Source organism: Battus philenor, unplaced genomic scaffold (genome assembly GCF_028537555.1).
Source record: "Battus philenor isolate CCGP_79_NKW_IND1 unplaced genomic scaffold, ilBatPhil1.0.hap1 SCAF_1, whole genome shotgun sequence".
In the NCBI taxonomy this organism is placed as follows: domain Eukaryota; kingdom Metazoa; phylum Arthropoda; class Insecta; order Lepidoptera; family Papilionidae; genus Battus; species Battus philenor.
Window position 1 is genome coordinate 9,465,660 of NW_027181661.1, and position 23,012 is coordinate 9,488,671.

Sequence of the window (23,012 nt, forward strand, 5' to 3'; positions counted from 1 at the left end):
CTTGAACGTTTTAGAAATAAGTGGCGAATATGGAACAATCCAACTGTTGTCGACAACGAAATCCATTCTTTTCACTTTCGTTGTGACAGTTCGACCGTTGTCATCTGGTGATCGACGCCGATACAGCGGATACCCATCGTTGCCAGTGACAGTCTCCGCCGTTAATTTCCGTGGATATCGTTTAGAGCACTTTCCATCGACCATGCAAGGTGATTGGGGATTGATGGCACCACACGGTCCATGAATCATATTAGTAGTAACAACATCATGTAGGTCTGGATCGACTTCATGATCAGGAATCTCGGCACATATGATATCATCTATTTGGTCAGGCTGAATTCTTTCCACTAACCAAATAAGAATGTGTGCGTGCGGCAGGCCTCGCTTTTGCCATTCGATTGAATACATCCAGCATCGAGTATCTCCAAAGACGCGTTGTTTAACAATAAAGTTCATCAGGGACCGAATTTTTTGCCTGAATATACGTGCTGTGATGTCGTGTCTATCATTTTATGTTTGTCCGGGAAGCAGCAATTGAGTAATTTCTATCCATTTTGGATTACAGGTAAAAGTAATAAACAGATCTGGCCGGCCGTAAAGACAAACATATGTCATTGCATCTTGTGCATATTCATGCATATGACGTGGGCTACCAATGTACGTCGCCGGCAGAATATTTAATCGACCAATATTAGCTGCATTTCCTTCAGTACTATCTGCATCACGTAAATGGATGTACTCCTCAGAACGCAGTTTGGCTTGGTTCAACCTAATAAATGTTAAACGTTCCGTTTCTATTTTTACATACATGTCAATGCAATACTGCTGAATAAAATCGACAAAACCGCAGCAAATAGTTGTCAGCATTTTGACGAATCATCAAACGATATGCATAATAATTCATTGAGCTAACTTTCTTTGTAGTTTCTTCACCTGAAATTCAAAATTTGATAATTAACCATTTCAAAGACAAATAATACAGACATTAACCATTATTAAGATACTGATACTTTAACATTCAAGGATTTATCATTTTAATATTAAAATAATATCCATCTTCTCCTTGTCAAATCATCAGTGGGTATTGCAATGCGTCATATGATCGATGAGTTTCAGATATTTGTTGCAGTTGCCCAGTATCGCAATGTGTAAGCACAATATCGCGTTTTTCCAATTGTTCACCAACAATCAGGATGGCAACTTCATCTACTGTTGGAGCATTAAATGTGCGTTTGTGTGTTCCAGATGGTCGTTCATCTGCTTTGATGACAACTTTATAGTCATCATTTGGCATTTGCTCTAAAGCACTCTTAAACAACCTGACTAACGCATGATGTTCATGAAGCAGACACTGCAAGTCTTGAATAATTGCTCGCTTTATTCCTGTATTGATCCCGAGGTGTCGATCAAGTTGTTCTTCCATGTTGCCCATGAAATATATTTGTAAAAATTTATTCTGTGTATCTTCGAAAGGTACTAATGATCCAATTCGATGGTGGATCTGTCCTTGTATCTACAAAATAAAAACCAGACAGTATTAACTGGGTTATAAACACTTTTTCTGTGGGAGAGTAGAGTTCAGTATTAGCAAATATAATACATACCAATAAATAAAGTAAATTATTCTTTAACTACATTCTATGTAAGTACAAAAATAAATACCTTAAATGTCGGATTAAATCCTCCTTCTTCGATAATGTCTGCCCCAAATGACGTCATTTGGAAACAACTATTGTATTTTCGAGTATTTGCAAGAAAGTGGCGTGATTCTTGTGTTTCGCCACAAAGCAATGAATACAATGGCTCATGTGGCGGAGCCAACACTGGCAATTTCACTTTACCATTAAGGCAGCATAATCCAGGTGTTTCTCCGGAAAACTTTAATGCACCACAATACTCGCAAACAACGTCCATTTGCCCAATGCAAACACTAGGATGCAAGCTGTAATCATTGCTGCAATCGTATCGAAACGCTGCTCGATTCGAATCAGCTGAATATCTTGTTCTGCGTCGCACATTATCTATTTGTTGCCTTCTGTTGTTCGCTTGACGATTCTGCATTGCCAACCAAGCTGTTTCACGGGCTGCTTCACTTTGCTCTCGTGATTGAGAAGCACAAAGTCGAGCCATACTATTGCGGCGCTGTTCACGTGCAATTTCTTGTTCTTCTTCAGTCCTTTCATTTGCAGTATTTTGTATTCTTCTTGCATTACGGCTTTGTCGGGAAAGATTCGATCATCTTGGTCGCGGCATTATTAATTAAACTTCACTTCACTTCAATCCACTTGTTAATTATTTATTTAATAGAAATAGTTTTAATATTGATTTCTTACAAATATCAAATTGTCATCCATACGTCAATACATAGCTGTCATTTTACGTCAATTACATAGCTGTCATTTGCGTTTTGTTATTCCAAGTCTGATTCTTTTTTGTTATACCACGTTTTATAGTGACTGACGTTTCATGTCAAGTCACACGGGAACGCTGTCGAACGGGATAAAAAGTCCTATTTCCATCTCCTGGCTCTAAGCTACCTCCCTACCAATTTTCAGCCGAATCTGTTCTGCCGTTCTTGAGTTATAAGTGGTCTAACTAACACGACTTTCTTTTATATATATATATATATATATATATATATATATATATATATAGAAATATAGAAAATAGATAAGAATAGTTTATTTTACCTTAAAATTAAATAGCATCTAAGTTCTTTTATTCAGCTTTTTTTTCGTAATGTGTCTTAATTGCCAGTTCCATAGCATTTGACACTTTTGTGTCTTATTATTAGTATTAGATTTTTATTACATTTGAAGCGAAAAAATCAAAATATAAAATCTCTTTTCACACATGTTTGGAGATCGACTAACAATACTGAAGTTATATGTGTTTTTATAATAAAACAATTTATTTGTAAAAGAATAATTAAGATGTTACTCTAAACTGTTAAATATTGTATAAGCCACTTATTATATTGACCACTTAGACATATAAACTCTTTAACTATCACTGTGTTTATTCGGAAATCGCATTAAAATGTTATTCCGTACATTGATGGCAATTTTTATGATAATCATCATCATCATCACCATTTCAACCATAGGAGATCAACTGCTGAACATCGACCATAGATTTCCAACAGGACCGGATGGATGCGACTTGCATTCAGCGTCTTTCATAATAATCATAATTATTGCGAATGTATTAATAATGGCATAAACTTTGTAATTATTAAAAAACAAAACGATACTTTTTGTTTATATAAATTAAAACACTAAGGGGAACACCGAGTACAGTGTTGATCACAACACATCATCGTTGCTAGTTAATGTTACCGGTCTTAAGGTCGTCGCACCGTTTACCAAGTCAACGAAAATAGTCCGGTGCCGCATTCAACACAAATGTACATTTATTTAGGTTACTGTTACACGAGTAACCGGGTAAATATCTCCATGTGGTTTTACGCAAAATGATTCCACCATCAAACTCTTTTTGGCCTAATTTAACAGAAGCCGAAGTTCGATACAAGTCTGCGATCGTAATTATTATAATTTAACGGTATATCCTTTTCTTAATAAATGTAAACGGTTCGAACATTACGTTAAACCAGATAATAACAGTACTCGACGACGATGTAAATAAAATAAATTGAAATTTACTTTACCGTGTCTTTTTGCATTTGCCATTTATGTGCAATATTTATCGGTATCAAGTATAAAAGATTTTAAATTATCCCAATTTATTCTTTCTAGTTTTAAGTAAATTATTTATCTTCTCTGCAGAAATATAACGCAATATTTTACGAGGAAAATTTCGGATACACTTAAAATACTTGAATATCAATGCACATTGTTATATTACAATTAGTTCTCTAAGATGTTATCATTTTTAGATTATTCCAATAGTATGGAAAGTATAGAAAATCAAACTATTAGCGTGCAAAACCGTGAGTGTTTGATATCTTCGATTTTTCCCAGCAAGTACGATCACAATAAAATCGAATGTTCCGCAAAAACTACGTATGAGCTTAAACAATGAAATAAGTTTTGAGCACCTACACAAGCTATCACAAGTGTATCGTATATATGATGCTACAATTTTTTTTGTATCCAATGTCAGACCCAAAAAATTATGTAGTTTACTAAAAACAATGAGATGGAGCTATTCAGTATTATGATAACAACGTTCATACAACGAGGCCTCAGTTCAAACTTGACTGCGTTCGAAGACGCCGGCTCATTCCAGCCTAAATCGCGGCGCGTGGGTCAGTCAACATTGGAAAAATATTCAACCGATTTGTGTCCCGGATATTTTTAATCAAATGCATTCACTTCTATTACACTCGAACGAAACATCCTGTACTCTATTGGATTCAATTGTGGGGAGAATGAATGACGATGAGTTTAATCTTGAAGGCTTCACACGCCACAAGCCGGTCGGGAAAAACGAACACATTACAAATTGTAACGTAAATACCAGTTCAAAATTTAAAATAAGACAGAATTCTCGTGATTCCGGGATAGACGCTGATGAAGAAGACGTGACTAACTCAAATAGCATCAACCTGGATTCTGACAATGACATGGGGGAAGAAGAGTTCTTTTTGGACGCAATTGACATATCGTATGAGTAAGTGAGCAGAGAAATTAATGGATTTGGAGCATTTAAGTTATTTGTTTTAACAAGTTAATCAAAGAAGCGTCGATGAGACTGAATAAAAAAGGAGAGAAAACTGTTCAACAATTATTATTATAAATAATAATTGCCAGCATACTTTCAGTTATTTTTATTTAAAACTTTGCAATAGGAAACTTCCTGGACCAATTGATACCGAACGATTTAAACCTTTTCTTTTATATATAAATATTATGTATTCACACTCTTATATACATTCTGCGTACATTAATTAAAATAAATGATAATATACATTAACTATAATCCATAATGACCCCATTACATTCTTTTTTAATTTTGGGAAAATAACATAAATTTTACATGTTTATGCGAAATGTCTACTTGATTTTAAAAATTTAAAATAATGACTAGAATAACCTTAACATATTTTTTTCTTCTTTCCAGTCGCAAAAATGCTCTTATATTACGAACGCAGCTTTCTGTTCGCGTACACGCTATTATCGGTAAGTTTTTGATACGAATATTTTTCTATTTATTTTCGTTTCCTCACATCTTAAGATCAAATTAAAAGTATAACGCAATACCCTAAAGTACATGAGTATATGCATGTACATATTCATGTCACTATAACGAAAAAAATTCAGCAAAAATATTTAATCAACTGACGTTCGTTGCTAAAGTCAAAATTCCGCCATTACTAGATGTTATTTATTGCAACATATTAAATGTATTTTTTTAATATAAAAGATACAAAGTTAACTTCTTAAATGTATGTTATTTTTATGACATAAGTAATTTGTTTTAATGTTAATTATGTAATAAAAACTTGCTCAGTGTTTTGTGAAACCGTAATCAAGTAATACAAAAATAAGTCAATGAGGCGCAAGACAAACTCCTACAATAGATATGTGAGATGTTGTTTGAAAACAAAATTTGAAGCAAATCTCATTCAAATATTTATTAAATCATCAACGTTAGTCACAGGTTATACCGTCCTTTCGACTTTTTTTAACAATGTGTTGTCATCTTCAACCAAATGTTCCCATAATCAAAAATAAAATATAATCTAAACCACACGGCCTTCCTGCAATTCATTTGTCCCGGATGAATTATTATCTTCTCATGTAACCCATGGCTTCATTAAATCTGCAGAAGTAGAAGTATTTATGGGCCCTTTATCATTTCCCACCTTCTTGACAGTGTATAGATACACATTTCGATACATTTCGTTTTTGGCCAGTCACTTCATAAGGCTCTAAGAATTTTGGGAACAGCTATGAACCTTGGGAAAATTGTATTTTCCTGATTGCAACAAAATCTTCAATATTGTAAAGTATAGCTTCTTTTCTTTTCTTATTATAATTCCTAAATTTTTCTTCCTGTATTTTCTGATTGAATGTTTTGCTTTTTCTCTTAAATCTTGTCTGTTTTCATAAAATAATTCAATACTTTCTCTTTCTATTATCTTTAACAATCTTTCGTCATTTTCTCTTATTTTAATACCAAATAATAATTCAAATGGAGTCATGCCGATGCTTCTTTGGTAAATTCCATTTATACAGGGTTGTACTTGAGATATGATCGGGATGAATATCTACGTGTGAAAATCCAGTACATAAATCATGCGAAGTAAAAATCCTTACAAAAAAAAAGAGAGAGGAGAACAAAAAAATCCTTTTAAGCTTATCTATTTGGTTTTCTATAATTGGTTGCGAAAATCGTCCTCTTATAACACTTTTGTTTAATTTACGATAATCCATACACATCCGGCGTGAACCATCTTTTTTGTGGGCTAGAACAATTCAGCATACAAAGTCAGATTTACTAGTCTAAATTATTCCTTTTGACAACCATTCTTCAGTCTGTATGTTTACGATATTCATTTCTAGTGTTTACAGACGTCTTGGGCTTTGGAATACAGGTTCATCATCAGTTAATAAAATTTTCAGTTCAATGTTACTTTCACTTTTCTCCTCACCAGGTTTCTACACGTATATGTATATACTCGCTACACGTCTTATTAATTTGTTTAGCATACTTGGATTCTGCTATATCATATTCATAGTCATCTTCTTCAACCAAAAGAGCAAGGTGCATATTTTTTTTTCGTGGAAACTCCATCAGGGATAAAATGCACATTGAAATGTTAAAATATAGGGTTTCCAATTAATATAGTGACCAGTATGTCATAGTCTTTATAACATGATAATGTCATGGCGTTCGTCTATGTTCGGAATGAAGTCTGAAATCCACGGCACGCCGGAGTTGAGCGAGAGCAACACCGAGAACGGGAACAAAAGGATCGACGATCCCCAACTAAATCAGTACGAGAGAAGAAACGTCAATTTGACAGATGTCAACGATAGGGACTAAGGTTATGCAAGGTGCAAACAAACGTCTTCCTCATGCAAAAAAGCCGGAAAATCAGTGTTATTAAATAAATTCAATGTAGTAGCATTAATAGATTCAGGAAGTGTATACTAGTATATTCGGAAATAAAGCGTGTAATTATCGACGAAAAAATAACTATGATGGGGTTGAGTGAGTACCAAGTTCGATCTATGGGGAAAGTTCATGTTGATATGGTAGTAGATGATCAAATGTATCGCGATGTTGTATTTCATGTAGTTCCTAACGAAGTTATGCCTAATGATGCAATATTAGGTCAAGAATTTCTGACTAATATCACCATGACAATGAATAATGAGTTGTGTCGTTTAGGGTTGAAAATTGGATAGGTAAAATTGACTATTTCGCAGCATGTACAGATGTAGACGTAGCCCTTGTGCAAGATACAGAGATTCGAAGCAAGGTTGTCCGGTATGTGCATGCATACAAACCTATGTAAACAGAGGAAGCACCCATACAGCTGAAAATCATTCTGAGGGATGACATTCCGGTCAGTCAACGACCTAGACGGTTATCCTTAGTGGAGAAACGGATTGTAGAAAAACAGATAGATGAATGGCTGCGTAGGGATATCATAAGGGTGAGTTATTCAGAGTATTCGAGTCCACTAGTATTGGTAAAGAAAAAAGATGGTGCAGTATATGTGTGGACTATCGGCTGCTTAATAAAAAGATAGTCAAGGATGAATTTCCCTTGCCAGTGATTGATGATCTTATTGATAAGTTGAGGGCATCCAAAGTGTTTAGTGTTTTAGATTTAAAAAACGGGTTTTTCCATTTAAGGGTTAGTGAAGAGTCAGTCTGCTATATATCATTTTAACCTACCACGGACAGTTTGAGTTTTTATGTGCCCCTTTTGCCTTATCAACTAGCCCAAAAACATTTATGAGATTTGTCACCATAATTTTTAGAGAACTGATTTAGCTCAAGGAATTTTATTAATATTCATCAATGATATTATCATTCTAGCTATAGATAAAAGTCAAGCTTTACAGAGATTGCAACTAGTGTTACATGTAGCCGCTCGTTATGGATTGCAAATTAATTGAAAAAAAGCTAACTTACTACGACATGAAATTGAATATTTAGGACACATGGTGAAGGATGGGGAAGTAAGACCGAGTATGGAAAAAATAGATGTGACAATAAGATATCCAGAGCCGAAAACTTTAAAACAGTTGCACACTTTCATAGGACTTACAAGCTATGTTAGGAAATACATAGAAAATTATGCTATGATAGCCAGCCCTTTGACAAATTTATTGAAAAAAAGATCAAGAGTTTATATTTCAGGAGGTACACCGATTGTCATTCGAAAACTTGAAATCCATATTGCTATGTGGACCAGTACTGAAAATATTCGACCCACAGTTGAAAACTGAACTGCATATAGATGCCTCCAGTGTAGCGTTGGCAGCAATACTGATGCAATATCACCCAGGATCTGGACTGCACCCAGTATATTATATGAGTAGCAAAACAAATGAAACACAAAGTAGATATTCAAGCTATGAGCTAGAAGCATTGTCTGTTGTTGAGGAAGTGAAGAAGTTTAGACACTATCTACGTGGTATTCATTTCAAAGTCATTACTGATTGCAAAGCATTTGCAATGACTCTCAAGAAAAAAGATTTAACTGCAAAAGTGGCACGATGAGTGATCATGCTGGATGAATAAGATTTTGAGGTGGAACATAGAAGCAGTTCTAGAATGAAGCATGTGGACGCTCTCAGCCGAATACCCCAAGTAGCAATGATGACATTTAACAATGGCATTAAATTAGCACAGGACAAGGATGATAGTCTGAAGGCAATTAAGGAGATTCTAAAAGGAAGCACTTTTGAAGACTACTGGATGGACAATGGAATACTTTACAAGGGCACACTAAGACAGTTAGTAGTACCCAGGTCTTTAGAAAAGGAAATTATACAGAAAGTACATAGTAATGGTCACTTTGGAAAACTTAAAATGAAAGAGTTGTTAAACAAGGACTATAATATTGATGATGTTGATAAGAAATAAGAAGAGTATGTTATCTTGTATGTTTACTAGCGTGTTTGCTAGCGATGAGGAAAGAGGGATTTTGTACCATGTTTGCTAGCGATGAGGAAAGAGGGAAAGCAAGAGGGAATGCTTAACCATAATGAAAAAGGGAGTATTCCATTTGATACCCTATATTTAGACCATGTTGGACCACTTACCAAAACACAAAAGCAGTATAATTATAAATTTACCATCATTGATGCATTCACAAAGTTTGTGTGGTTATTTCCAGTGAAAACAACATCGACTCAAAAGACTATAAACAAGCTTCAATTATATCATAATACATTTGGAAGCCCACAGAGAATTATCACCGACCAGGGAGCAGCTTTCACCAGTAATGAATTTAAGGAATACTGCATATATGAAAAGATATGACATGTGAAAACTACTACAGGAGTACCACATGGTAATGGTTAGGTTGAAAGGGTGCATAGAAAAATTATACCAGTGCTGACTAAATTATCAGTAGAGTCGCCAGGAGTATGGTACAAACACATAGGCAGAGCGCAGAGGGCACTCAACAGCACTTTTCAAAGAAGTATAAGTACCACACCTTTTGAACATCTAATTGAAACTAAAATGAGAAATAAGGAAGACTTAGAAATTTTATAAGAATAGAGAAAACCTTATATTACAAGCGAGACAACAAATATTGAGAATTCTAAAGGAAAACAGGAAGAATTACGACAAGAAGAGGAAGGAAAGTACTAGCTGCCAGGAAGAAGATTTGGAGCTCATAAAGAGAGAATTCTAGATGTGTCAATATAGCTATAAAATCCATGTACTACTTGCTTATATCCAGTTTTTGTTAATGTTAAGTGTACAAGACAAGTAAAAATAAAAGTAAATATCTGTAAAGATTTTATTGTAAGTAATTACATAAGCCAAAAGCTGTATTTCATAGCTGGTACACAGTGTGAGTAATAAATAAAAAAGGGATAGTTAATGTTGTGGACTGTAGTAATAAGTTTTATTTCACTAAGATGTTTTGCTTTATATAAATTCAAGGATATGCCTGAGGACAGGCATGAATGCAGGATGACCGAATGTGGAATGGAACGTAATAGTATACGTGAATAGGAACGTCAGATGGTGCAAGAGAAAGGGAGACAGACGACGTTTGAACGACGCAGTGAAGACGCGTGCGCAGTTTAGATTAGTTCTTTTTAAAATAAATAATTGTGCCCTACGAAAGACTTTTAAACTCAATCCCTGCATCTCGATTACCACGTACATATAACAAATATACAAATAAATGCATGTTATTAATAATTCTGTAAGGTGCAAAATTCAACGAAATATTTTAATAACAAAATCATTAATATGGCAAAAATACTTTGTTCATCCATCCATCAACGCCAAAAAACAGTGTGTGTGTTACACACGGTTTTTTGGGATTCAATCTGGAATATGAATATTTAACTTATATGATTTGTGACAACTATTTGTTTGTGGCATTTCATTTCTTTTATTTAATCATTTAGAAAAGCATTCTGATGTGGTTTTCTAAAAAGCCGACCCATAATTAAGTGTTATAACTATTACTAAATAAATTTATATACAAAAAATAAACGCCTATAAAAGTTTTTAATTTAAACGAATTACCATACTATTTTCTGTATGTTTTCAGAGAGATTACTTCAATCTCAAGGCCGGGAACTCAGAAGAGCTCTCTTCACACTTAAGCAGATCCTACAGTCCGATAAAGATCTTGTTCATGAATTCGTTGCAAACAAAGGTTTGGATTGTCTTATGCAGGTCGCGAATATGGCAGACCACAACTATCTCGATTATATACTTCGCGCGCTCGGACAGGTATTTTTTAAAAAATATATATTTATTTTCTGTTCTAATTTTGAAATGTCATAACTAAATATTTTGCATTACAGGTTCTTCTCTACGTGGACGGCATGCATGGCGTGATGACACACAAACGATGTATTCAATGGTTATATTCTTTGATATCCAGCAGATTCCGACACATTGTCAAAACTGCCCTGAAACTTCTTCTGGTTTTTGTCGAATATACAGATAAAAATTCTCTCCTTCTTATTGATGCCATTAGAATTGTCGATAACACAAATGGCAGGCAACCTTGGTACAATGTCATGAAAATTCTAAAAGATTTCGACGCTTCCGACACTGAATTACTTATTTACGCGACTACTTTAATAAATAGATGTCTCAATAACGTACCCGATAGAGATACTTATTATGATCAGGTGGACGCCTTGCAGGATCAGGGCATAGATGACATTATCCAAATGTATATGTCTAAACAAGGAACCGATTTAGATCTTTTAAGACAATTACAAACATTCGAGGCTGTATTACTTTACGAAGATGGCGATGAAACCGGCACGGCGCTTGAGTAAGTTAATAGTTTTTTCATACAATTGCAAATCTTCCTACAAGTTTCTAATAGTTTTAGATTTTTACATTTACATTTTTGTATAAATTACAGGCTGTTAGATGATTCTGTGATTACTTCAGTAAGACGACGAAGTCTCAACCTGAACAATACGGAAAGACGAAAATCTAAAAAGCAACAAATAAAGGAAAAAGGTATGAAATGTACCAATTTTATTGCATGAACACATTGGTTTCATATGTGTAAGAGTTAATCCTGCATGGTGTGTATATTTTCTAGGTTACATTAACTACAATTTTAAATCAATAGATTCTTTTTCATTCGCATAAATTTTGTGTTGTTTCACTAACTTTCGACAGCCAAACAACCAGCCGCTGATCACATGGAGCCAGAAACTAACGTAAGCCATAACCTCCGCTCGCCGTACCTACCAACAATAATAGATAACAAAGAAAACAAAGAACTAAACTCTGCACTAAGAAGGAGAAGAGATAGATTTGCGAGACAAGCACATCATACGACACAGCAGCAAGAACTGTTGAATAATTCCTCCGACATTTACAATGGTCTCTTTGGTAACAAAGATTACAAAAATTCTAATGGCTCTTATACAAGTTCCAATGGCAACTTTACGAATCCCATAAGCATTTATACAAAATCCAACTGCAATTATACAAACACCACAAGTGTACTAAACAGACAGGTGTCGTACTTCCGCAATGGGATCAATGTCATCTTAGACGAGGACAAATCATTTCTTCACAGAGCAAAGAGCCTAAATTTGACGGACGTATTAAAAAATGGTTTGTTCATTCACTAACTTACTAATATGTGCTGTTTTATTGTCTTGTTTTCATCGCTTGTTTTCAATGAGAGGCATAATCGATATTATTTCAATTAAAACAATCACGCCCATATTTTTTGTTTTTTTAATTAATTTCATATGACATCAAATATAATTGTTTATAATAGGAGGAGTAAGTCAAAGGTACCCACCCAATTTAAAGCAAAGAATGCAAAATGGCACGCCAGGACATAACGTCAATTCCGTGGACAGTCTTACTGTAATAAGACAGAAAACAATGGATGCTACACCAGAAATAAAAGACGAAAGGGAAATTATTAAAAATAGGGAACATAGTATTAAAGATATAGCTCAAATGTTAACAAGCACAGCAAGTCAGCCCGCTGTAGAGGACAAACATGTCAAAGACGCTGATTTGGCGGGCATTGTGTTGAAGGCGAAAGAAGAACTGGCAAAGTCACAGTCAAAAGGTAAAAACACCTATAAGGAATATTTTTTATAGTTGATATAAGTAATTTTCTAATAGATAAATACATTATACAACAAAGACAAATAAAATAATTATGTAATAAAAATTAATGTTGATTTTTGCAGAAATGGTGAAAAGCCCCAACATAGAAAAATCCCCCAAAATAGTCGAAGTGAAAGTCTCGGAAAACGATCTCAACTGGGAGGAAATCAAGGAAAGGAGTCTTAATAGAGATTTCCACTTATGTGACCTTGATTTTTCGGAATTAGGGCTAGATTCCGACGACGACATTGTACGTCCATCTATAGGAGGCATGAACGGTGCTCCGCCACCGCCGCCAAATATGTTTCCACCATTGGGAATGCCACCGCCATTGCCTACTTTATTACCCCAAATATCCAATAATAATGTAGCTAGTACCCCTCGTTCACTGTTATCACAGGGACGCGATACAGGCACAATAAAAAAAAATAAAAAGACAGTAAAACTATTTTGGCGTGAAATTCAAGAAAATCCAGTTCCAGATACAATAAGGTTGAAAGTTGGCGGTTTCATTTGGGATGAGCTCCCTGATATCACTTTGGATACGACAATGTTAGAGCACTTATTTGAGTCAAGAACCAATGACTTAATCATTAAGGTACAATCATTTAAATACAATAGGTTTTATGTGCTATTAATACCACATACTTTGATAGCCATGACAGCATGATAACAAAAAAGACAGTAATAATGTTAGAAACATTAGTTTAATGGAAGTAATCATATTACTTTTGTATGTTTCACCATCTTTACTCTGTTAAACCTTTTAATAAATACCATCAAATGATACAATGAGCAGGAAATTGATATATATATATATATATATATATATATATATATATATATATATATATAATATATGTTATAAGCATAGAAAATACGATGGCGCCATAAGACTCAGATATACTAAAGAAAATACCGTTCAACTTTTTATTGTATTAGATAGTTTGTTATGGAAAATCAAACTGAACTGCTATCCACTACGAACATGTCTAATCTGTAATAATAATATAAAAATGATCAACCACATTTCTTCAAAATTAGACACAAGTTTTAATGACTGCTCTATATAGACTAATAATATAAAAACGAATACTGTGATATACAATTACAACACATTTGGTGGATGTGTAAGAGTCATGTATAAAATTTGTATACGTGATATCTGTAGTTGTTGGAAAACTAAGCTTATTATGAATAGCCTAGCGTAGTTCAAAATTTATTAATTAACTATTTATCCATATAGGTAAACACTGACTTAAGCGTGGTAATGATTTCACTATTATCCAATAATAATTTACATATTTTTTCCTTTTCATTTATCTGGCTACTCGGCGTCGGCGTTTACAATTACACAATCAGGAAGTAAGTAATTGAGTTTTAAACATTATTTATCAATATTTAAACTGGTTAAAAAATGATTTAAATTATAATTTATACGTCTAAATTTTGGCCTAAACCTCTTGATAATACTAAAGTATTTTTGCTACAGAAATTATTGGAACCAAAGAGAAATATAATCTTAGATGCAAAACGATCAAATGCAATTAATATAGCGATGAAGAAACTACCAACACCACAGACCATTAAAGCGGCAATAATGAAGATGGATGCTACCGTTATAGGAAGAGAAGGAATAGAAAAACTTTTGACAATGCTCCCGACAGAAGAAGAAAAAATTAAAATTCAAGAAGCTCAGGTATTAATCATTTTGATGTCAATAATAAAATTGTTACCAATGTTAAATAATCTGTAGGTTCACAAGACTTACGAATTAGATTACTGACACCTAACGTGTAATTTTTTTTAGTACGCCAACCCAAATTTGCCGCTCGGAAGCGCAGAACAATTCCTGCTTACTTTAGCTTCAGTCAATGAGTTATCATCTAGACTTAAGCTTTGGGTGTTTAGGTTGGACTTTGATTATTTAGAGGTAAGTTCCGTATGAATACAAATAAATATTATTTAACTAACCTCCCTGATTTGTATTTACCCTTCGTTGTTTAATAAGCCTGTCAAAAATACCTAACCATCATAATTATTGAAAAGTGATGAATAGTAAATTGTTTTATTCTGACCGAGCTTATCATAGACAGACCATCGCATTGTCAAAAGTTAAATTTTTCAGATTTATCCTGTTTCAAATACTTTAATATATTTTGAGAATATTCCTAAATTTTCAGAAAGAAATTGCTGAACCATTAATGGACTTGAAGCAGGGAATAGAACTATTGAAAGTGAATAAAACTTTTAAAGTAATATTATCGACTCTGAGGTCAGTAGGGAGTTTCCTTAACGGGTGTCCAGTGAAAGGGTTTCGATTGGAATATTTGTCCAAAGTAATGGAAGTCAAGGATACCGTTCACAAGCATCCTTTACTCTACCATATCTGCGAAATGATTATTGAAAAGTTCCCTGATAGTACTGATTTCTTCAGTGAGGTAAATTTTCCAATTTTACGTCCAATTTAAAAAAACGAGCTTTTTTTTGCAATCTTATAAGTTCAAGTGAAAGCCGTTATTGATGTATAAAACTTATTACTTATTCCAGGTAGGTCCGGTGATCCGAGCATCCAAAGTGGACTTCGACGTATTAAGTGCAAATCTTCAAAAGCTAGAAGCCGACTGCAAAGCTTCCTGGGACCATATGAAGCGCGTCGCGAAGCACGATAGTTCTCAGATATTCAAAACGAAGATCAACGAATTCTTGACTGACTCTGCCGAGAGGATCGTATTGTTGGACCTGATTAAGAAGAGGGTAATGAACAGGTAAGTTAAAAAATTCATGAACTAAATTCGTTTATCATAATTATTATACGATTTATTTATGATTATGTATGATGTGCCACTAAGCTCAGATTTTGTTTTATTATGATACAAGCTAATCTACTGCAAGAATACGATACCATGGATCAGTTTCAACACCTTGGATCAACAGTGAGCCAAAGATCAGAAGGTATATTGCCGTGGCTAGGACAGCTTTGACTCAAATGTGAATACAGAAACATAAAACATGGAACTAAAATAAATATCATTCGCACACTTGACGTTCTTATAATTCAAAATTTAAATGTGGTGCCAGTGCAATGTTGAGCACAAACAAGTAAATAAACAGAGATCTGAAAATAGCGAACACCCGGCACTCCTCTTATATCTGCGGTATTGGCCACATTGCTATGTGGGGTAACAATAATTTGGAACGCCTGGTAGTGACTAGGAAAATGAAAGGAAAGAGATTAAGAAGTCGGAGTCTCCAACGAAGGTCAGATCAGATATCAAAGGAGCTGAAGTTGCCACGAACAAGAAAAAGCGACCGATGGTAACGGCAGTTTGTCATAATCAAAAGGAGCCACGATCTTCAGCAGTGAGAGAAAAAAATGTTACCATGTTTTTTAGAATTAGATGTATACAGGAATACTTGATTTTTATACATGAACTTATTTTATTAGTTGTAATGGCTATAAATATAATGTATTTTTAATTATTTTTAGCATAACAATGCAATGCAAAGCTCTACGTCGCGAGATTTAATTTATTGCACAGCGATTTTATTATATGAAAAATGCTAATATTAATTGTTGAATAATGACACCGTGGTAATCGTTGGATGTCTCACATTAGTAAAAACATTTACTGGAGCAAAAACTTGAATTACCTAATTTGGATATTTTATTAATGACTAAAAAAAACCTATTTGTACGTATTAAGGGGACCGGACAGTAATGTCGCTATCTTAAAATCACACGACTATATTTTTAACAAATTTTTATTTGTAATCAACAATATATTCACCTTCGCTATCAATATTTTGCTATCTAGTATACAACGTCTTCCAAGTACGTAATGAGCAACCACATAACAATCAAATATTATATAACAAATTTTGAACGTCATTACTTTCCGGTCGCGCTAATATATTACGAATTTACATATATTACGCTAATTAGCGAAATATTAGTGGTCGTTATATTACTACAGCGTACTTATTAACAGGCAACTGTAAATATTATTAAAAGCTGGAGAAAGACATAGTACGATTTTTGTTGCAGGTACAATAAGTTCCTCTTATTTTTGGGAGTTCCACCGGGAGACTTATCAAAAACCAAACCTTCAGAGTTCCTTAAGGTTATTGCAGAGTTCGCTTTAGAATATAGAACTACGCGTGAGAGAGTACTTCAGCAGTTAGAGAAAAGAGCTAAACATAGAGAAAGAAACAAAACCCGCGGCAAAATGATCATTGACGTAAGCTATTCAAAATATACATTTTTTTTTGTTATTCAAAATAACTTTTAATTCGTTAACAACGTTTACCACATTAAACATAGTATTTACACAGTATTGGGTATTACTCAATGTTTATATATAGTATTGTATTGGGACTGAAAAAAACCAAATACAGTCTCAAACATAAGCTGTGTTAAACAAATTGCAGCGAATTATAAATAGGAAACAAATGCGAAACTACGCTGTCTAAAGATTTCTTTGTTTAATTTGTCCTATGATTACAGGTGGGAAACTATTCGAACAAAAACGGAGACCACGTAGCCGATGGCGCTCTTAAAGAACTCCTTAAGACTGATCTCGAGACTGACAGCCTCATAGAAGGCAGGCGAAAGTCAAAGCCCCCTAAAAGTAATTTCATCAAGTAAGTTGTTTGTACGGATACAGCATTTATAGAGACATGGTAATATTTTATTTATATAAACAAAATTTATCGGCGAGGCCCATGACCAACAGTGACTAGAATTGACAAATAAAATGTTTAAAACAACAGCAACCAAATCACCAAGGGTTTACAAACTTAAAATACTAATATTAAACAATTTATAAATAGTAATTAAAATAATAAGTGTTGATTTGAGAACATTAAAAAATTATACTAAATCTTTTTTTTTTCTTTAATTATGAACCCTGAACTACTACAAATTATTTCAGTGGCGATTTATCTGCGGACGATGAAATAATAGAGAGTCTAGTGCGCTCTGCCACCTCAAAGAGAAGACCAGTTCCTCGCGAGAAAAGGAAAAACAGAATCTCATCAAACAAAAAATATTGTAAGTTCAATCACCATTAATGATGAAATGTAATTCATTTTTAGACAAAAAAAAAACTAACAAAGCAGCTTTTATGCGAACAGATTGACACGTAAATGCATACTACCAGCCAAACAACATGAATATCAATAATAGCAACTTATAGTAAATAGGCAGGCACATACGTTTCTTTAATTTACACGTCACATATTAAGTAACAAAACAAACTTTCTCTTTTCACTTTGCGCTTACTGTTATTATTGACGTTATGCTGTGCGATACATTTCAGAAAAGCCTTTATGGTAAATTATTAATAAAATTTTACATAAGATTTGTTGTTATGCGAATATTTAACTGAATAAGGCACTTCATACGCTTGCGATATCAAAACTTACCGTGTCTTTAATTATTTTTTTCTTCCAGTTAACAGGACTCTAGATGGACAGGCTTGACCGCAGCGATGAAAAATTTCAGGTAAGTTTAAAAAATCATAGACAATGAATTATACTCTGTGTTTGGCACTACTCGGTGTAACATAACTCCTGAAGATGCCCGGATGATGGAGAGGTGAAACACGTGTTGAGTGATTTGACGGTGGCAGTAGTGTAATTCGCGTTGCTTGCCGCATACGCATTTATCAGCAGGCTGGCGGGCGGTGCACTTTGTTATACGACTACCACTGCATGTGCCGAAGTGGCTAAATATTGGTCTTTTTCTTACTTAATGAAATATATAAATTATAACTAATAAGAATAAAATAAATGCCAACTATTTCATGTTAAGGGGTGCTGGAAGATGTTTGAGAGGCATTAGTTATTTTAAATAACATTTAACTTGTTTTATAGCCATCAATGGTAGTGTAAATGTTGTATTTTAATGTGATATTTTGTATTTCTTTTACAGGTTAACGACAAACATCTAGCCTAGGTAGTCAATTTTCATTATATTTATTCATTTTATTTGAATCTCATTAAACCTAAATGGGGCCCAATCAGTATAATAAGCATAAAAAATAACATATTTGCAACAAAGAATTGTTAAAATGATATTATCTTGTTAATTCATCTAATAAAAACATTTAATTTGTCAAAAAAGCAAAATCAAGAATTTAAGGATATTATTTTCATTTTTCTTTCTTTAACTATTTGAGACGGGTATTTTTAATGGAAAAATCTAGAGCTACTTAATTTCTCTTTATATTCCCTTAAAATAATTGTTTCGAACAAATAAATTTATTTCCATACTGTGTGCAACTCTCATATCATATGAGCGTATTGGACATCACGGTAACAACTTGCTTATCTAATCTCTTATTCTACTATATGCAAATTGAAAATTATGAGTACAACTCGTTCATCTGAAATCTTGTTTAAAAATGCACGAGATGAGCATGATGAGTACAATTGGTTTATCTAAAGACTTATTACAATGAGCGTATCCAACATCACGAGCACAAATCACTCTTCCGGAGATTTTCGTGCTATGAGTTTGTAATGTATGAATTCAACTGTGTTTGCAATATATTTCTTTAACTTTTCTTTAACTAGGCTTAACTGTATATTCTTGTATACAAATATTCCTTTGGTCTTTCTATCTTTTGTGCACCCGTTTTGCATTTTGAGTTTTATCAAAATTAGAGTTAAAACGATATTATTTTTTTTAAGAATCTTAATTCTATTCACAATAACAAATAAATTTATTTGTTTGGAGTAATATCAACTTAGATGACAAGACAACAATTGCTTACAGATGTATTAGGCACATGACATGGTGATCAGATGTTAAATTTGAATTATCGATAATTGCAAATAACAAATAACTTTTGAATCTTCTTCATGCGTCGTCTCGAATTAGTTAAAAAATAAAAATGGAGATTGACTACGATAACTTACATGTAACAATTTATTTAAATAGCATACTTAAGTTATTAAAACAATTAAGTGCATAACTAATGATCAACTATTGTTATAATTTTACTGACGACTTTAATTTCAATTATATGTATTGTTCAAATTTCAATAACTATTCTGACATTTATTATCAAAATTTATAACCATGTATAGAATTTATATATTTTGTGTTGTAATTCGTATAATATTTATTTTGGTTGTAAATACATACGTGTAAATAATAAATTCTTATCATTGAACCAGAGTTTTATTAGTAGAGTACCAGAGTGTTACCTTAAATATATATTACAAAGTAATTAATATAAATAAACATTTATAAGGATGTTTGTAAAATTCTTGGTGTGTATATATTTTCACACGAAAAAGGCTTGTATTCTATCCCTGTTGTAGTGACTCGCCACCAAAAGGCGTTTGTCATCTTCATTTCAATTGTAAGACGTCCACAGCTGGACATAGGCCACTTGCAGACAGATTTTCAACAGTACCAGTTGAAAGCGGCCTGCGACCAGCGTCTTCCGACGTGGACAGCCTACGCTACGCTTTTCGATATATGGCCTCCACTTTAGAACCTTAAAGTTCCCTATGTGTGACCTATTCACTGCCAATTCGCTGGACTATATCATAGAGAAATCTGTCGCGACCAGTAAATTTCTGCATCGTAAACCGATCACACACCAATAATTGGTGTACGTCTCACGGAGGTTTGTCCTCTATTTCCCTTGTAGTGAGATGACGCTGCAAGCTTTTAACGCCATCTCCGTTGTAGCTCGCCACTGAAACGCGCCGGGGCGTGTCGACTTTTCCTACGGTTAATCAATTACATTAAAAATTGTGTATGTATTTTGGTATGGAAAAGGCTTATATTCCATCTATATAGTACGCAGATAATAGAATGCCAGTTGTACATACCTTTTTTCATGGTGAGAATTAACGGTTATTTCACCGTATGCAGGCACCTATTGTGTGGAACAGTATATATAAATAGTATTTCTCACTCTGGGCCTCATTGGCAAGCTCACAGACGCCCAACGAGACAAGAAGAGAGCAATGCTCGTAATTTCTCTAGGAAATCTAATTAAGAATGAGGAAATTCATAGACGAACGATAGTAAGTAGGCAGTGGGCAGACCATATAGCGATAGCCGCTGAGACCTTAAAGTTCTGGAGTAAACACCTCAGATCGGTAAGCGCAATCATAGGACAATATGGAGAGGTTGTTAACACGTTGATTGCCACGCGGTATTATAGACTTCCCTGTCAGGTCGCACGCTCAATTCTGGCAGATTAGAATTTACTCAATGGAGTTGAAACCCAAAATTATAGTTGACTGTAAAAGAGCTTTATCTGATCAGATGAATGGTTATAATAATCCACTAGTGTCTCTGAAATGGTATATGAAACTGGTTATTGAAATTAAACGAAATACTGCAGTCCTTAACAGTTTTATTTTATTCAAAACATAACGACGCAGAAAATCAGCATTACAGAATTCCGAAAGAAATTGGAGATTTACTTAACAAATAGCACGACGACGACGACGTCCCACATGGCAGCATTGCAACCAGAGAAAACGGACACAATCTGCAGACAAAACCTGACAGAGTTTCAGCAGAGCGAAAATATTGCAAATCGTGCTATGAAGAAAATGAGTGCCAGAAAAATAACACGTAACTGGACCAAACGGGTTATAATATTTTATGACACTTGCGAGGCACTATCATTTTTATGTCCACCTTGTTCTAATATTTTCCATTAAAGTTTTCTGTGAAATGTTTAATTTTTATCTTTATTATTTATAATATTTTATACTGCCAGTCACTGCCGGTGCCTGACGTGGCACTCAACGTGTTAAAGTCTTCGGAGGGCGCTGGATACTTCTAACCAGTTCTTATGGAAATCTCCGACATAGTACAGCTGTGGATTTCTTACGACTGAAATGATAATCCTTTTCTTGTAAGGATTCAAGGTGAGCACATTTGTAGCTTAGAGCATAAAATCCCAACTGAACAACACTTGGCCGATGTCTCAAACAGTAGCTAAGCCATGCTTTGTAGAAGCTTGAACGTTTTAAGAAAACGTTCTGCGATATGATACTCAAACTAAAAATGGCTACTACACATCATTATATTTCATTACTGATTGAGAAATAATTCTAAGACATCATAGGACCTTTCAAAATTAAATAACGATGTTTCAATGTGTCATTTATTATTAATAATCAATAAAATGAAAAATGTAACCATCATTATATAAACATAGCAAAATTATGACAAATGTGTAAATTTAGAAGCTTCATCGCGATATTGCTACGGCTTGTTTGAAATATTTTAATCTGAATATCCCTCCTGTTAATTATTATACTGTAATGAATATTGTCACATATTCAAAGTCAAACAGTAGTTTTGTGCTTCCGACTGACTAATGTTATACTTCTTTCCAAATATTACTGATAACAAATTACTATTGCATTTAAGACACTATTTAACTATTTACTATTAAATTGTTTAACTAACTAATATAGTATATTACACCTGAATTCAAAATAAAAATTTAAAAAAAAACAATTTTTTCGAATATTTATGGCTAGCAGGCACAATTGTAGATAAGACCATAGCATATATATAAATTACAGTAAAGTACTATTTTAAAATTTGAAGTTTTGCTACGACTGCAATACTACTGGTAAGGCTGTTCGTATCCCTTTCGTATTCACAATTCATTATTCTCGTATAATAAATATAAAGTCAACACTATCAATTCATGGAATTACTTTAATGAAAAGCATTAAGCGATCCGTCGTGAGTACATGCATACAGAGGCGCTTTTATTTCTATTCTATTTATGTATATTGAATTATGAAAATGATTTTCATATAAGATGATAAATTTATAAAAAATCCTAAGAAAATACTCGAACTATTTCTTAAATTGTCTAGTTACTATTGCGTATATAATATACCATAAGCTGTAAAACATTTTTTGGTGTTTTTAGACATTAATACTATTAAGTGTGTATATTGTGTTGTCATATAAGATAAAAATCAGCCACAAAATTGTGCAGAATATTTGACTAGTTTTTGCCAATAAACAAATATTTGACATTGTCTGTTATTATCTATTTAATTATTAAAAACAATACTTTAGTAATGTAACATACGATAAGGCTACTGGTGTTACGTTTTAGTATAGCGTTATCATAAATGTTGTAAAAGCGCATTGGACAATTTAACGGGTACTTTAAAAAACTTTGACACTAAATTGTGTCAGTTTTTTAAACTAACTGTTAAACCATG

The 23,012-nt window shown here is 33.6% G+C and overlaps 2 protein-coding genes across 2 annotated transcripts in view; both read left to right on the plus strand.

Moving 5' to 3' along the window:
* The window catches only part of Fhos (Formin homology 2 domain containing), a 54,335-nt gene extending 34,842 nt beyond the window's left edge, over positions 1–19,493 (plus strand). The window contains exons 5-21 of the mRNA XM_068761280.1: positions 5,083–5,141; positions 10,723–10,907; positions 10,982–11,463; positions 11,557–11,657; positions 11,823–12,266; positions 12,436–12,738; positions 12,863–13,377; positions 14,142–14,144; positions 14,272–14,478; positions 14,590–14,712; positions 14,963–15,220; positions 15,330–15,547; positions 16,828–17,020; positions 17,287–17,423; positions 17,714–17,832; positions 18,235–18,285; positions 18,715–19,493. Of these exons, the coding sequence (XP_068617381.1) occupies positions 5,083–5,141; positions 10,723–10,907; positions 10,982–11,463; positions 11,557–11,657; positions 11,823–12,266; positions 12,436–12,738; positions 12,863–13,377; positions 14,142–14,144; positions 14,272–14,478; positions 14,590–14,712; positions 14,963–15,220; positions 15,330–15,547; positions 16,828–17,020; positions 17,287–17,423; positions 17,714–17,832; positions 18,235–18,263 (3,376 nt within the window). The 3' untranslated portion in view covers positions 18,264–18,285; positions 18,715–19,493. The remainder of the gene's footprint in view (positions 1–5,082; positions 5,142–10,722; positions 10,908–10,981; positions 11,464–11,556; positions 11,658–11,822; positions 12,267–12,435; positions 12,739–12,862; positions 13,378–14,141; positions 14,145–14,271; positions 14,479–14,589; positions 14,713–14,962; positions 15,221–15,329; positions 15,548–16,827; positions 17,021–17,286; positions 17,424–17,713; positions 17,833–18,234; positions 18,286–18,714) is intronic.
* The window catches only part of LOC137918449 (uncharacterized), a 179,984-nt gene that overhangs the window by 14,774 nt on the left and 142,198 nt on the right, over positions 1–23,012 (plus strand). The gene's annotated exons all lie outside the window — the stretch shown is intronic.